Source organism: Pinus tabuliformis, chromosome J (genome assembly GCF_031772625.1).
Source record: "Pinus tabuliformis cultivar Carrire ecotype Pingquan chromosome J, CPIR1, whole genome shotgun sequence".
Classification (NCBI taxonomy): Eukaryota; Viridiplantae; Streptophyta; class Pinopsida; order Pinales; family Pinaceae; genus Pinus; species Pinus tabuliformis.
The window spans coordinates 416,329,631-416,343,464 of NC_142295.1; the positions used below are offsets into that span (position 1 = coordinate 416,329,631).

Sequence of the window (13,834 nt, forward strand, 5' to 3'; positions counted from 1 at the left end):
ATGAGATCTCCAAAACCCAGAAATCGTTTCTGGAAATTCCACCTAGAAATGAATTAATTAGATTATTAACCAGTTTTTAAATATTTTCTAAGTCTAAACTTAGGGAATATGGTTAATTAATCAGTATTAATTAATTCAAGGCAAGAATCATCTAGAAACTCACACAAATCGATCGAGAGATGATCCTAGCCATCGATTGTGTTTTAATCTTGATTGTTGGTGCTCTAATAGAGGATTATAAGAGGAGGTCGATGTGGTGATGGAGAATACCCAGTGCAGATACTCAGTTTCCTAGGCAGTTCGATTTTCTCAGTAGCAACAGCTCAACAGAGAAGATAGAGGTAGAGGGTGAGTAGCAGGTGGAAGAGGAGGGCAACATCATTCCGGGAGGAAGATTTCTAGTCCCTGGAAGAGGCAAATGAAGGGAGGTTGAAATTTGCAGAGGGCCAGCATAAGCTCTGCACGGAGGGTGATGTAGGGAGCTCAACACAGAGGCTAGGGAGGTAATTTCAGAGGCAGAAAATCATTGTGGGGTGAGAGAAAGCTCTCACTATATTTTTTCTTGTATTTTCCTCAGACTAGATTGTCAATTGGGCATCTAAATTATTGTACTTAGAATTGTTGCTGAAGATTAATAATAAAACCCTCATCTGCTGCACCAGTTTTCCCAAGTTGGGCTTTTCAAGGGACAATTGTCCAAAAATAACTGTGTCAAAATTCTTATGTGTGTGCTAGAATTTCTCAGTTTCCAGTATTTTATTTTGCACTGTATTTTTATGGTGAAAATTGCAGTTGTGATTTTATTCGTTGTTTGTCATAGTAAATAAACTGCATAATTAAATTTTCAGTTAGAAGAATAATTTCCAGTAACTGAATAGATAAAATTTCACACCATTTTCCTGGATTAAAAATGGCTTTAATTAGTCATTTAATTAAAAGGGGAAAATAATTAATTGGAGGAAAAAAGGCCAAAGTGACTTAAAATAAAATTAAAAAGTCACTTACGATAAAGTCAAGGGAGGATTTTCTAGAATAATAATAAAATAAGATGCTTCTAGAGGCTTGGAGATCTATCTATGGAGCCTCCAAAAGGAGGAGGAGATCATTTGGTACATCTTGGATTGGATCATTTGTCTTTGGTGTGGATTGGAGAATTCAGTTCTCTACCATAGTAGCCCTAGGACGAAAACCCTCGGGTGATTTAGTGAGAGTGGGCGAGAACCCATCTCTCTCCTTGGTGAATTCATTCAAAATTCACAAGTTGATATCATTAGTTTCTAGTTATTTTGGAGTCCGGATTTAGCTTGGAGCAGATGTTTGTGGGAGGTCATTTCCTTAGCCATATTCTTGTTCTTGTGCCAGCATATTTGATGTAATAAAATAACACTGAGATTCTTGCATGCTTGTGTTGTTTATTTTTCAGTTGTAGAATTTTGTTCCAGTTTTTGCAGTTCAATTAGTGGTTTAATTTGTGCATATCGTTATAAAATTAGAGGTTTCATTTTTTGAAAAAAAATTCTGCAAAAATTATATCTGGAACATTACACATGAACAATTATATCAAACCATCATTAGGTGATATGGTTGTGGTCCAACAAATTATTAGCTCACAGTCGTGTCTATCTGCTAAAGGGTTGAGGGTATTATAAGTCCACAACAAAGAGTGATGCAAAAACAGTACAAGCTAGGAAAAATGACAAGCCTTTCCATAACTATGCTCTGAAGACAAAACATTTCTAAATGGGAAGACAATGTTATGAACATAAATATGTATAAAATAATAATAATAATTAATAATTATGAAAGGACATGTCTCAAAGGACATCACTGTTCATGAAAGAGTATCCTACCTAAGTATATGTACGCGGCCCTCATTTGTATCATCATATCAATTCTCTCATACATTATTCAATATACTTATTTATTTATCCTCAATGAATTACTTTATATTCCAAGTCTCTTGGTTATTCTATTTGTGCGCCATATTTAGTTGTCACAACTTGATACGAAAATGGATTGCATACCTCATATTTGAAGACCCACTTTCATCAGGTGAATTGGGTAGAGGAAAATAATCTTTGATTGGAGAGTGGCTAAGAGGCATCTGAGAGTGGCCATCTATGGATCAATGTGGGGCTGCTAGCTAGCAAGTTGGATCAAATAGGGGGGGGAGTGGGGGGGATTTTCCATGGGGGTTACCCATAGGCTGATGGTTAATAGCAGTGTTGATAATATCGTTCTCGGAAAAATATCGGCGAGGGTCCTGAAAACATATTTTCGGCAATATCAACGAAAATATCAGCAAAATATTGGCAAATATAAAAAATCACTTTTTTTTCTTCAGATTTTTAAACATATAAAGAAATAATGATATTTAGCCGAGATTTTCAAAATATGACAATATTTAGCTAAGATTTTCAAAATATCGCGATATTTAGCTGAGATTTTCAAAATATCGCGATATTTTCAAATATGAAAATATCACAATATTTACTTGCCGAACTATCGTTTGCCTGAAAAGATATTCGTGATATTTCGTGAAATACTGCCAATATTATTAACACTAGTTAATAGGCCAGAAACAAATTCCTCAAAAAATTCTTCAATCTTCAATAAGCATTAAAAGATCTGAACCAACATAAATAATAGTACAAAATGAGTAGGAACCCAAACTTTGGCACAAATTTCAAACTTGGCAGCCAAAGTCACTAGCTTTTAATCCATTTATCTACCTTTTTTTGGAAATTCTTTGGATCAATCTATCCCACAACTCCTTAGGTGAGGTTTGCAAAGAAAAGTGAACACTCAGTGATGCTGAATTAAAGCCCATACATGAGATTAGAGCCAACCAGGAATATGATTATTACTACCGAAGGCATTGATTTTTTCCCTTTTGAATCTTTGGAACTTCAAGTTTCATAGAATATTTGTAGGAATCCATTCCATTATAAGCATTTTTCTTCCATGACAATCAAGAAAGAATCATTGGCAAAGTAGCCATTAACCATTTACCCCAAGTTAGGGTCTGGTAATGGAATGCCTTAATCAACCCTTGGGCCATCCTGTTCTCGAGAAATAACCTAGGGATTTAGCAACAATTACATACAATCCAAAGTCTCTGGGAACGTAGATTCTCCCTTTCCAAGATATGACATTCAACTCTCTCAAGCAATCGCCTGAAGTAATAGAAACCCTTCTTAACTAAAACCAAAAAGAAAAGTTCTGTTGGAAATCTATATATATCTTCCACACAATGGATCCCTTCCTTTTACAACACAAGAAAAAGAAGTGACTGCTATGCTACACACAAACATAAAAGAAAAGAAAAAAGGTTTTCGATTTTATGTGTGAAACAACGTATATACAATTCTGTAAATATGGTTTTCATAATTTCGTGTTCTTTTAAATTCACGAAGTGCGTATAAAATTTGTTTGTTTCCACCAGCGTAATCCTATAGGCAGTTATATTAAAAAAAGTCGGTTTCTTCTACTATAAAATAGTCTATTTCCTATTTGTTTATGTATGCCATCATCTGATTGCGTATGTGGGACAGTTTATCCTCAACTCCACATATATTCCGAGAGACCAATTTAATTATTTTCATTAAACTATTGAATGTCTAATATGATTATTTTAGGGCTTCCAAAGTTATGAGAGTGGTTGAGAGAAAGCTATAATCCAAGAAAATATAAGAACAATAAACAAAAGTGGCTTACAAACTTTGTAGCCCAGTAAATTCTCCAATGTATGAAGGAATTTCACCAGAAATCATGTTGTTTCTTAGCACTCTGCACAAGACGTGAAATGTTAGAATCTTATTGTTTAGAAGATGAGCAGCAAGGTTGAATAGCTTGCATTAAGTTAAGGTTTATAAGCACGAGAGGCTATTTCACTTACAGTGTAGTCAATTTCTTCAAGTTTTTTAAGAATGACAACGACGAGACACCTGGCCACGTTATGTCACTTACTCTCCTGCCAAAATGCATACCAAATATATGTCAACAAATAGTGAACTTTTAATGTCAATTTATGAACCAATTTACTTGCATTTCAAGTTGAAAAAAGTAGTAGCAAACATGCCAGTGAATGTTGAAACAAATACATACAGATTTGTCAAAGAGGTTAAGTTGGAAAATCTTGAAGGAATTGGACCCTTGAAAGCATTCCCCTGTAGCCTCCTGCATAGCCCTTTGATTCAGCATCGTGTGCAAGCCATAGAATAATGTGAAAAATAAATGGATAAATGTCTAGATGGCATGTGTGTTTTGCAGCGGTACATTAAAATTACGATAGATAGAGAAGAACTACTGTATGAACCAATGTAATAAAGTAATGTATAACTTTATGAGTTTTATATATTAAAAATTAGGATACCATATAACATTTTAAGAAAACACAATACACTGACAAATTAATATTTACAGAACATAAGATTGTTTACAGTTGGTTAGAAGGATCCAGGTTCAGCATAATTCTTATACATACATATAAATACTGACCAAGTTCATCATAGTTTCATAATGAAATGAAATGCTATTTTAAGGTCCACGAGACTAAAAATAGTCTAAGATCATTAGTTCCTTGTTTTTCGCTATGTATATGGATGCCTCTACAAACAGCCTATGGTACCAAGTGTGTATAAGTTCATTACAAATAAAGTAAGCCTTAGGCTGATGTATGATATGACATTAGGTTCATCAAGTTTTAAAGGCTTAAAATTTAAATCCTTTTCATGATCTTCAGCAATATCACATGACTTGTGCCTTTCCAAATGATCACTATCTTCAGATGGATTCTTTTGACGAGAATGTTTCTTTAAAGAAGACACCCCTTCAACCAGTTAGGACCCATGCAATTCAGAAAGTGTCTTTGTTTCGCCTTTCAACTGCTTTTGTTTATAGCCAGATTCATCACTAGACTTCATGCATGTTGAAGATCATAAAAATGATAGACATTAATTTTTCTGATTATTCCATTATTTAAAAACATTTTACAAAAGCATTAATATGAATATATAGAGTTTTTCAACAAGAATGCTGCAAAAACGTTTTAATAACCTCTTTTACACCAAAAAAAAATCAATATTAAAAATGAATAGAACTGCTTTATTTTTTTTGGTAATCGACAAGATACCTTACCACAAAAGAAGATATATCATGCCACATTCATGACTCTCCTACAAAGAGAAAACACCAAATGTTTTTTGGCAAGAAAATAAAAAGTTGAATGGTGAGTCTTAGATAACCTTTCCATTTTCTAATTAAGATAATCACAGAATTCAACATATTTTACATGTATATTAAAAGAATATGTTTGTACATCCAAATGTTAATGAAAGGATGTTTAAAAATTTATTTTATGTTTTTGTGGGCCTGTTATCTCCCCAAATCGCACTTAATCGCACTCAATAATAAAACACTAAATCCATGGATGCAACCTTGAGGTAATCCTACGAGAAAATACCATTGTCACCTTAGTACAATTTGGCTGACTCTTTTAAGGCCATGGGGTTATTCCTAGAAGAATGAGGCTAAGTCTCGAATATTTATCATTGAAGAGCTTTAGACTTAGTAAGTAAATGTTAATGATGATAATTATATAATGCAACGATTTACTCTATGAATTACAAATAACTTAAATCCAACACAAGATATGACTTTGAGACTTAAATAATTCAACACATTAGAAAATGCTTGGATTGATGTGCCATACAAGTACATTTGAATATTATTAAACAAAATAGTGCATCAATTAGATTTGATTTAGATAAACTAATTTATGATTATATGGATATATGAATCAAATTTTGTTTAAATAATATTTTTTAAGGGCAATTCCACATTTGAACAAGTGGAGGAAACCATGTTTTTAAACTGTTGTAATTGATATCAAACAAAGTTCAATATGTTAACTTCCAAATGTAATTTCTAATACAAGAATGTAAATTCAAGGTTTTCTAAGCAATATAGCAACCCAAGTAATGATATGACACTGAAGCACCTTAAAGTTAAAGAACCTTAAATAAATAGTAGTAATGATAATCATGGTTTATTTAAAGAATGTTAAATAATTTCTAGAATTGTGACTAAGCAAAACAAGTCTAGGAAATGAATTTTTATCTATGTAAAATGAATAAAGTTAAATGAAATATGATGTAATGTATTTGGGAACTTATAAGAAAATTAAAACTAATATTGGAATTTTTTTTATGGTGGTTGAAGAGAGAAACCCGTACTGAATAAACCCTATGGATTATGGCGTGGAGAACAATATTGAATATGGTTATTTTTGTCAATTTTTGATAGCTCGGAGGTACTTCTGCATTGGCAGTGGCTAGCATCTAAAAGTGACCAAGCACATTTCACTCCCTAGCTTTATAAAGTTGAGAAGTGTACATTTTTAATTAATGACTTAAAAGTGACATTTTATAAAGTGAGTGTGACTTTATAAACTTGGGTCATGTTACCCACCATTTTGTGGGTGATATCCCTAGGACAATTTTTTTCTCCAAGATGGTCCTCAACTGACAACCAACAACCCCTTGTAGCCACTAGCTAGCTCATTGTGCCATTTCTCTGCCACCTGAGCTAGCCGTGTGGTCCCTCGCCCATCTGCCATGATCGTATGTTTGAAGGTGGGCCTCCTAAACTTGAAGGTATGCCTTCTCATTTGGTAGTCGAGTAATGTAATTTGCTTATCATAGACACTTCTGGGGATGGATTAATGGGGGGATTCAATGAAGAGAATGGGTTGGGTCTATGCCCTTGTCCCCTAGCCCCCTTTTGGATATTAACCTTGCATCCTAGTCTCGTGGGATCTCTTTTACTGACCATTTGGCTTTAGGGATGGTATTTCATGGGAAACCTTGATTTTGGTTGTGTCGTCCTGATCCCTTATCCGCTTATATTACCCTCTTTCCACTCATTATTACCCCATTCATCATTTCTCCCACTTGGGTCGACATTCCTCTATAGGGTCCACATAGGGTTAGCTTGCCCCTTCCCCTTGCCCACACCTTGGGTCATGGCCTAGAATGAAGCACAGAGGTTGATGCAACTAAAAAGAAAGATAAAAGCATATTTGGCCACATTTACTAGGAAAATGTACTACAAAATGCAAAATATGGAAGAGACAAACACATTTAGCACGTGAGCAAAAGCCAATACATGAGCTCTACCCCATCCTCATGGCCATCAACCTGGTTCCTACAGGTTCAATGAACCTCCTTCATCATATAGGAACCCATGATTGTTCCAACCGCTGGTGAGCAATGAACCGCCCTACCTTTAAAGGGGGTATTCACTACTATATCTTATACATCATGCTCTTACCCCTTGAGCCCCGAGTAGTTAATCAAAGAAAATCATAAAAAGGCAAAAGGAATATAAATAAGGGTGGAAAAATCAAGGTCGGGGCACCTCATGTACCACGATTGCTCCTTCCTATACATTATAAACCCAAGTGTGGGATTCCCTCTTATTAGATACCATTGTACCCCAGCATGTGACCTAGGGTTTCCCCTTCTCATCCCCTACTTCATTCACCTATCTGTCACATGGCACCACCTTTTGAAGGATGTACCTTGAATATATTATCCCCTTCAAAAGTAGAAACCACCTAATAGGATTCTTGGTTAACCCCATTTGGAGTTTAGGAGACTTTGGCACATCCCAAAGCCTATTATGGAAGGGCAAGCCATTATGAATTCCCCACATGTGGTCCATGATTGGTAAACTCGTTTACTCGATTTCTCTAATGACTTGTTGTACTAGAAGGCTAGGGGACACATTGGATCTTATGTAGGATTGCAGATGGTCTCCATCTTCGGTTTGGTCTCCCTATGCGAGGTCCTAATCCTCTAGAGGGCTACATTGGCACATGTAGGGTGTGCGTTGAGAGCCATGGGCCTCCACAACAACAAATAGAACTCCATGGATCCCCACAACCATTCAAGGATTGCTCGTGGTTCACTTACTGGACGAGGAAGACGCACCTAATCCATCATGCCCAGTTGGCCCCAAATTTGCACCATACACTTGGTAGATGATCCAAGACTTGCACGATGATGTGGCATCACCTACACCATCATCCTATCCCTTGCAGGTGATCTACATGAATCTTCAATTTGTTTGGAGACTCATGAGGACACTTTTGTGCCCCCACATGTCATTTAGAGCACCATAGGTTATTACAAGGGGCAACCCCTTATCCACTACTTTTGAGGGTCCTACTCTTCATTATGGAACCCATGGACCTCATTAGGCCTCTTAGAGGGCCCTAGGACATGCATATATTATTATTTGACCTCTTGGGAGGCTTATTCTTTCATTTATAAGCTAGTTTGATGGTCTTGTCACCAAAAGTTGGATTATTAGAACATTATTTTATTTTTGGGGCTTATGTACGTCAAAGAGGCTAATTCAAACTCCTCATTAGTGTATAAATACAAGTGAGATGAGTTCATTATTTCATCATCACTTTGGATTGGATCTCTTCTCTCTCTTGATAATTTCACACTTTTTCTAGAGGCTAAATTGGAGTTTTATGGATGAATTTGTTGTGTGGATATTGGTCTATCTTATCTTGGAGCTTCTCTTTTGTCAATTGTGGATGGTTGAATATACTCTGTTACATGTAAGTATATGCTTTTAATGTTATTCTTGTTTTACTTTTTCATATACATTGGACTGGGATTTTTCGTTATTTCTAGGGCTAATTGTTACATACATTTACTGCTTAAAATTGTGGAATTTTGTCTCTATTATAGCATCTCTCAATGTATGTGCCATGTAATGTGAAAGAAATCTCCTAGGGTTAATTCTATTAAAGAATTTGATCTTGATAGGCCATCTCCTATGCACATCGAAGTATAAAAGCTGCAAGATTGCATCTCCTTGACCTAGAAGGCAAGCGAAGTGGTCTTGAGGCCTCCTTGACTAAGAATCAAGAATCCTACTCATATTTCATCATAAAATCCATTCTCCCAAGACTAAAGCACTGATCTACCAAGAGGTTGTCACCAAAAATCACTTTCTTTCACTTCATTCAGGTCTATCCAAGTTGGGGCACCTAAGGCATCAATTTCCCAACAAGTTAGCCCTCCAAAAAGTTCGATCTCTTAGGGTCTCCTATGCTGGTGTTTCCTCAAGGTCTCCTCCAATTTTGAAGCCATTCTGATGGCGCAGTTAGGAGAAAAGAAAAGCCCTAGCTCTGGATCAAGCTTTTCCTTAGCATCCCCAAGGCTAGTACCTCATAGGATCAAATCGACACCTTCAAGTGAAAATTATTTCTTTGATCCTTCCCCCACCTTGTCTAGGGTAAGAACATCATTGGTTGCCATACTCATTCTTCCTATACTAAACCTGGTCCACTTGGTCTTGTGTGGTCCCATTCCTTTGAAAATACAATTCTTCGAGAACCATCTGGGATACCAATTACAATAAGGATTTTAGGGATTGGAAAGTTCCTTCATAAGTCATATCCCATAAAACTAACCCTTAAATCCTCCCTTCCTTTCCCTAGAAGACATTGTACCTTTCTTAGAAAGCAAGCAAGCCTTATCTCTCTAACTCTTCCAAGAAAGGGATTATTTGGGTCAGTGCACATCATTTCATTGACTATTCCTTCATCAGTGACTCCATAATATACGGAGTCTCCTCCCATCGGTGAAAGTCTGTAAATAGAAGGGAGCCTTAGCTGAGGTGACAATGGGATAAGTCTTCATTTGTTGCCCTTAGTCTAGCATTTGCCTTTTGTGGATCCCCCTTAGGTCCCCTGCTAGTTTGAGAGGTAACATTTTGGTGCCGTTGTCGGGGACACGAAACATGTGTTTGGTTCCCCATATGACATATCGACATAACATTATTGGTGACTCCATTGGAAGAAAAAAGCCCTATTTCTTCATTGAAATTCAAAGTCAATGCTTATAGGGTGAAGCAACCATTTGTTAAGGCAATTTCATTCACCCAGGAGACTCCCATGTCACTAAGGACCCAACAACATGTTGACTGTTAGGGTAAGTAGTTTTCATCGTCAAATGTATTTTGCATGTCCTTTAATTTTCAGTTTTTTAATAAGTTGAGCATATGACCACTGCTTCGATCATAGTCTCAAAGGTCACTATCCTTCATTGTCAAGTTTTTTCATCAAGGGTTCACCAAAAGCAGGAAGCAGTGTCAAGTTAATGGGAGTCATGGTCACTGTGCAAGTGGGTATCAACCATTTACGAGGTTTGCAAGATTTGTAGAGCCTAATTAAAGAGTTCTACACCATCACAAAGCCATTTAAAGCCTACCCATTTGATCCATTTTTCCAGAGGAGGTGTGAAATCATACAGAGCATGGAGGGCTACTTGGATTAGCTGCCCCAGCATTGCACAAATACTCTGTTTTAGTCATCCTTTTGCAGAACCGTTTCCAATCACATAAAGGAAAATTTTAGGAAACTGAAAGAGGATTTTCTCAAGGATGGGCCAAATAACAATAACCTCTTCCCATTTTTTTACATGTGTCATGGATAGGGATATTCGAATGCATCTTCAAAGCATATTTTTCGGACTGTGTAAATCGCCAGTTTTAGCCATTGTTTTGCAGAAGATGTTTTTGAAGAGTTTGCGTAGAATTTCAAAAACATGAAAGAGGTATTTCTCAAGAACAGACCAAAGAAAAATAAACTTCTCCAATTTGTTCACAAGTGCCATGGATTTGGAGATTCGACTTCATATTTAAGGCCTATTTTTCAGACTGTATTTTCCTGTTTTAGTCATGATTTTACATAACAGTTTCGGAGGCGATGGGGAATAATTTGAAGGAACGAAGAGAGGTTTTTCTTCAAAACGAGCTGATATAAAAAAATGTATCTCATATTTTACACAAGTGCTACCGTTTGGGAGTTACAGGTGTTATTGGGAGACCCATTTTTAAAATTTCTTGCTGCCAGAATTATGAAGTTTTTTTGAAATTTGATTTGTGAATTTGAATTTTTGAAATGTTTGAGACATCAGATGGGTCCCACTCCAACTCATCAGATTTAGACCTTGCTATTGTGATGCTAGCGATGAAGATAAACTGAATGGATGGGACATTAGCTAGAAGATAGGATAGTATGATAAGATCTAAGTGAGTTTTTGTTTTTTCCACTAAAAGAAAAACACTATAGATATGTTTAAGTTACTACTTTTGTAATCAATTCGACCCACCTCATGGATCAAAGAATCATTGTATATGGACATGGGATTTTTGGAGGTTGTAATTCTATTTAATGCTAAATGTTTCAAGCTAGAAAGGATTGATTGGTTGTTGATTGATTAGTGCTGGAAGCAAAGACTTGTATTTTGTATTTTCAAATATTTCTTAAGTGAATAGAAGAAGGCCAAGGGTATTTTGGCCAGGTATTCGCGTGTCAGATATCAGTTGGTATGTGTTTTTTCTCTATTACTGTTATTACTTATGTTTTTGTGATACTAAAATAGTTCTTCATGCTCAGATAAGAGAATTTGCAGAATTCACTTTTTTCTTTGCTTTGTATCTATTGAACATTCATGAATCTCTTATTCTTCTAAAGGAAATTTGAATTCATCCTAGTTTGACGCTCATCTTGTCACCTCTGATTTTATAATCATCCATTACTACAACGAAATTTTTTAATTACCAATAGAGTTTCCTATCTTGCCCTTGCTCAAGATATCATCATTATCCCTTATTCACTTGAATCATTAAAAAAGATGAGCTTGTTCAAAGTGGGCTTTCCTTCCTTCACTTACCTTCAAGCCACCACTTAAAATTATCCTTTTATCATCATAGCTAGACTGAAATCCAAACTACTCAAGCCAATTCATTGACTGAAATCATATAGAAAGAGCCCTCTATAAAGCTAGAAGGGCTACATTCTAGCTTACAAGTGGTTTGTGGTTACCTTTGAGCTTCCTTCCTACAACTTAAGGAAATTAAGGAGTGCTAACATTGACCACATATATTCCTGCCATAGATATGACAGGGACCCCAAAATATCCTTCATCGAAATCCATGAAAAATATGCCAATGTTTGATGGGGATCCACATTCCGTAGCCAACCACGTGGTAAGGTTCATAAGGTACCTTTCGAAGCAAAATATAACTCAACCTTGTGACCAAATGGAATTGTTTGTCCTATCCATTTCCGCAAGTACTGATTGGCTTGAGTCATGTAAACCTAAAAGCATTCCTTCTCTTCCAATGTTTACTATGAACTTCTTGTTGCATGAAGGGTCAAGTTTCCAATCTCATGAAGACATATCCAAAATGTTAGATATGGCCGTTTGAGAGGAGGAAGTTATTGAATATGGTTTAATGCTTGAGGAAGAGCCTCTTATTGATGCATACTTTAATGATGGTGCCAAAGGAGAGACTCATGAATTGGAAAGCATGCCCTCTAAGGATATTGAGGAAGATCTCAACCCCGAGAGCCCTCAGACATTGCAAGAATGGATTATGGAATATGAAAAGTCTTGCAGGGAGCTCATGGCCACATATAACTCCCAAGAGATTTTCTCCCATTATTGTGAGCAATCGGAAAGGCTCTATAACACGAAGAGTGAATATAAAGAGAGTCCTACCAATGACCTTCTTCTTAAGGCATTTTATCAAAATCATGTAGTAAATACCTTGGAGATCATTCTTCGGGAACGGATGAAGGAAGAAACATTAGGGGAATTTTGAAGTCTAAAATGGGCCTCCTAAGAAAAATGTACAACCAAAATAAACTTTATAAGAACCAATAAGATTCAAGATGATGATGTCAACCATAGGGGATGATTCACCATTTTTGGAGTAAAAAAGTAAAAAAATTAAAAAATAATGAAATAATAAAACTACTTTTTCAACTCGTATTTCAACTTATCTCCCTAATATTTTACTCAAATTTCGAGCAACAGTACTCGTTAGATGCAACATGGGTACTCCTTGGATGAGGGATTAAATTTTTCATGTAACGAGTGTTTCAACTTGAAATTTGAGTAAACCCATTGGGAGATATGTTGAAAATATGAGTTGAAATTTGATGAGGTAATCTAATCTTATTTTATTATTTCCACTATTATTTTATAATTTCCTTGGTAGGCCCATTTTAGACCTCAAAATTTCCCTAATGAGTCCTCCCTATCTAAAGAAGAAAATGCTTCGCCCCTTCTGAATAACAATGTTGGTCCTTATGAATCCCTTCCTAGTGATTGGAAAGGTCTCTTTTGTTCCAAGATGATTCAGTCAAATATGAGCCTTCCAACATTGTGGGCAATTCTGATGACTCTAATATAGAAGAATTTGAGGAAGATGCTTCCTTAGGCCATGCCCCCCATAAAGGATTTTTCTTCATGTTTGAGTGTTCCTCCCCTACCTTGGAAATAGAGGTTTGTGATGATGTTCATTCCCCTAGTCTTGATGAAGAGCTGCTTTCCCCTATGAAGAAACAGGAATCATGGTTTTTGCCCAAATACAATGATGACTCCATTTCTTGTTTTCCCAATGACCAAAATAATATCATCCTAAATACATTCGAGACATTCAATCCTTCTTACCTAGAGGGTGATAGGCCTGAGATATATTAACATTTCTATCTCCTGGTTAAGAGATGAAATTCAATCTTCTTGGTTGATGTCTTTCCGTTATTCTAAGGCTCCTTTCTATATAATATGGGTCCCCTATTTTCCCACCTTTTGCCCCTATAACTCTTCGCATCATTATTCCCATTTATATTGTCGAGTCCATTGCAAAAACAATCATGGAAGCATGCATTTTTGTATTGATCAACTGACATGTTGGTTGCATTAGGTCTAAGATTATACCTAGCGATTGACATTGT

General features: G+C 36.0%; 1 protein-coding gene across 4 annotated transcripts in view; it reads right to left on the reverse strand.

Annotated features, from left to right (window-relative positions):
* The window catches only part of LOC149227601 (putative LRR receptor-like serine/threonine-protein kinase At1g56130), a 322,774-nt gene that overhangs the window by 137,172 nt on the left and 171,768 nt on the right, over nucleotides 1–13,834 (reverse strand). For 3 of the 4 annotated variants that reach the window (XM_089377830.1, XM_089377829.1, XM_089377828.1), the window contains 3 exons: nucleotides 4,108–4,179; nucleotides 3,899–3,973; nucleotides 3,718–3,789 (listed from right to left, as the gene is read on the reverse strand). The exons of the other annotated variant lie outside the window; for it this stretch is intronic. In XM_089377830.1, the coding sequence (XP_089233956.1) occupies nucleotides 3,718–3,789; nucleotides 3,899–3,973; nucleotides 4,108–4,179 (219 nt within the window). The remainder of the gene's footprint in view (nucleotides 1–3,717; nucleotides 3,790–3,898; nucleotides 3,974–4,107; nucleotides 4,180–13,834) is intronic. 4 annotated transcript variants of the gene reach the window in all.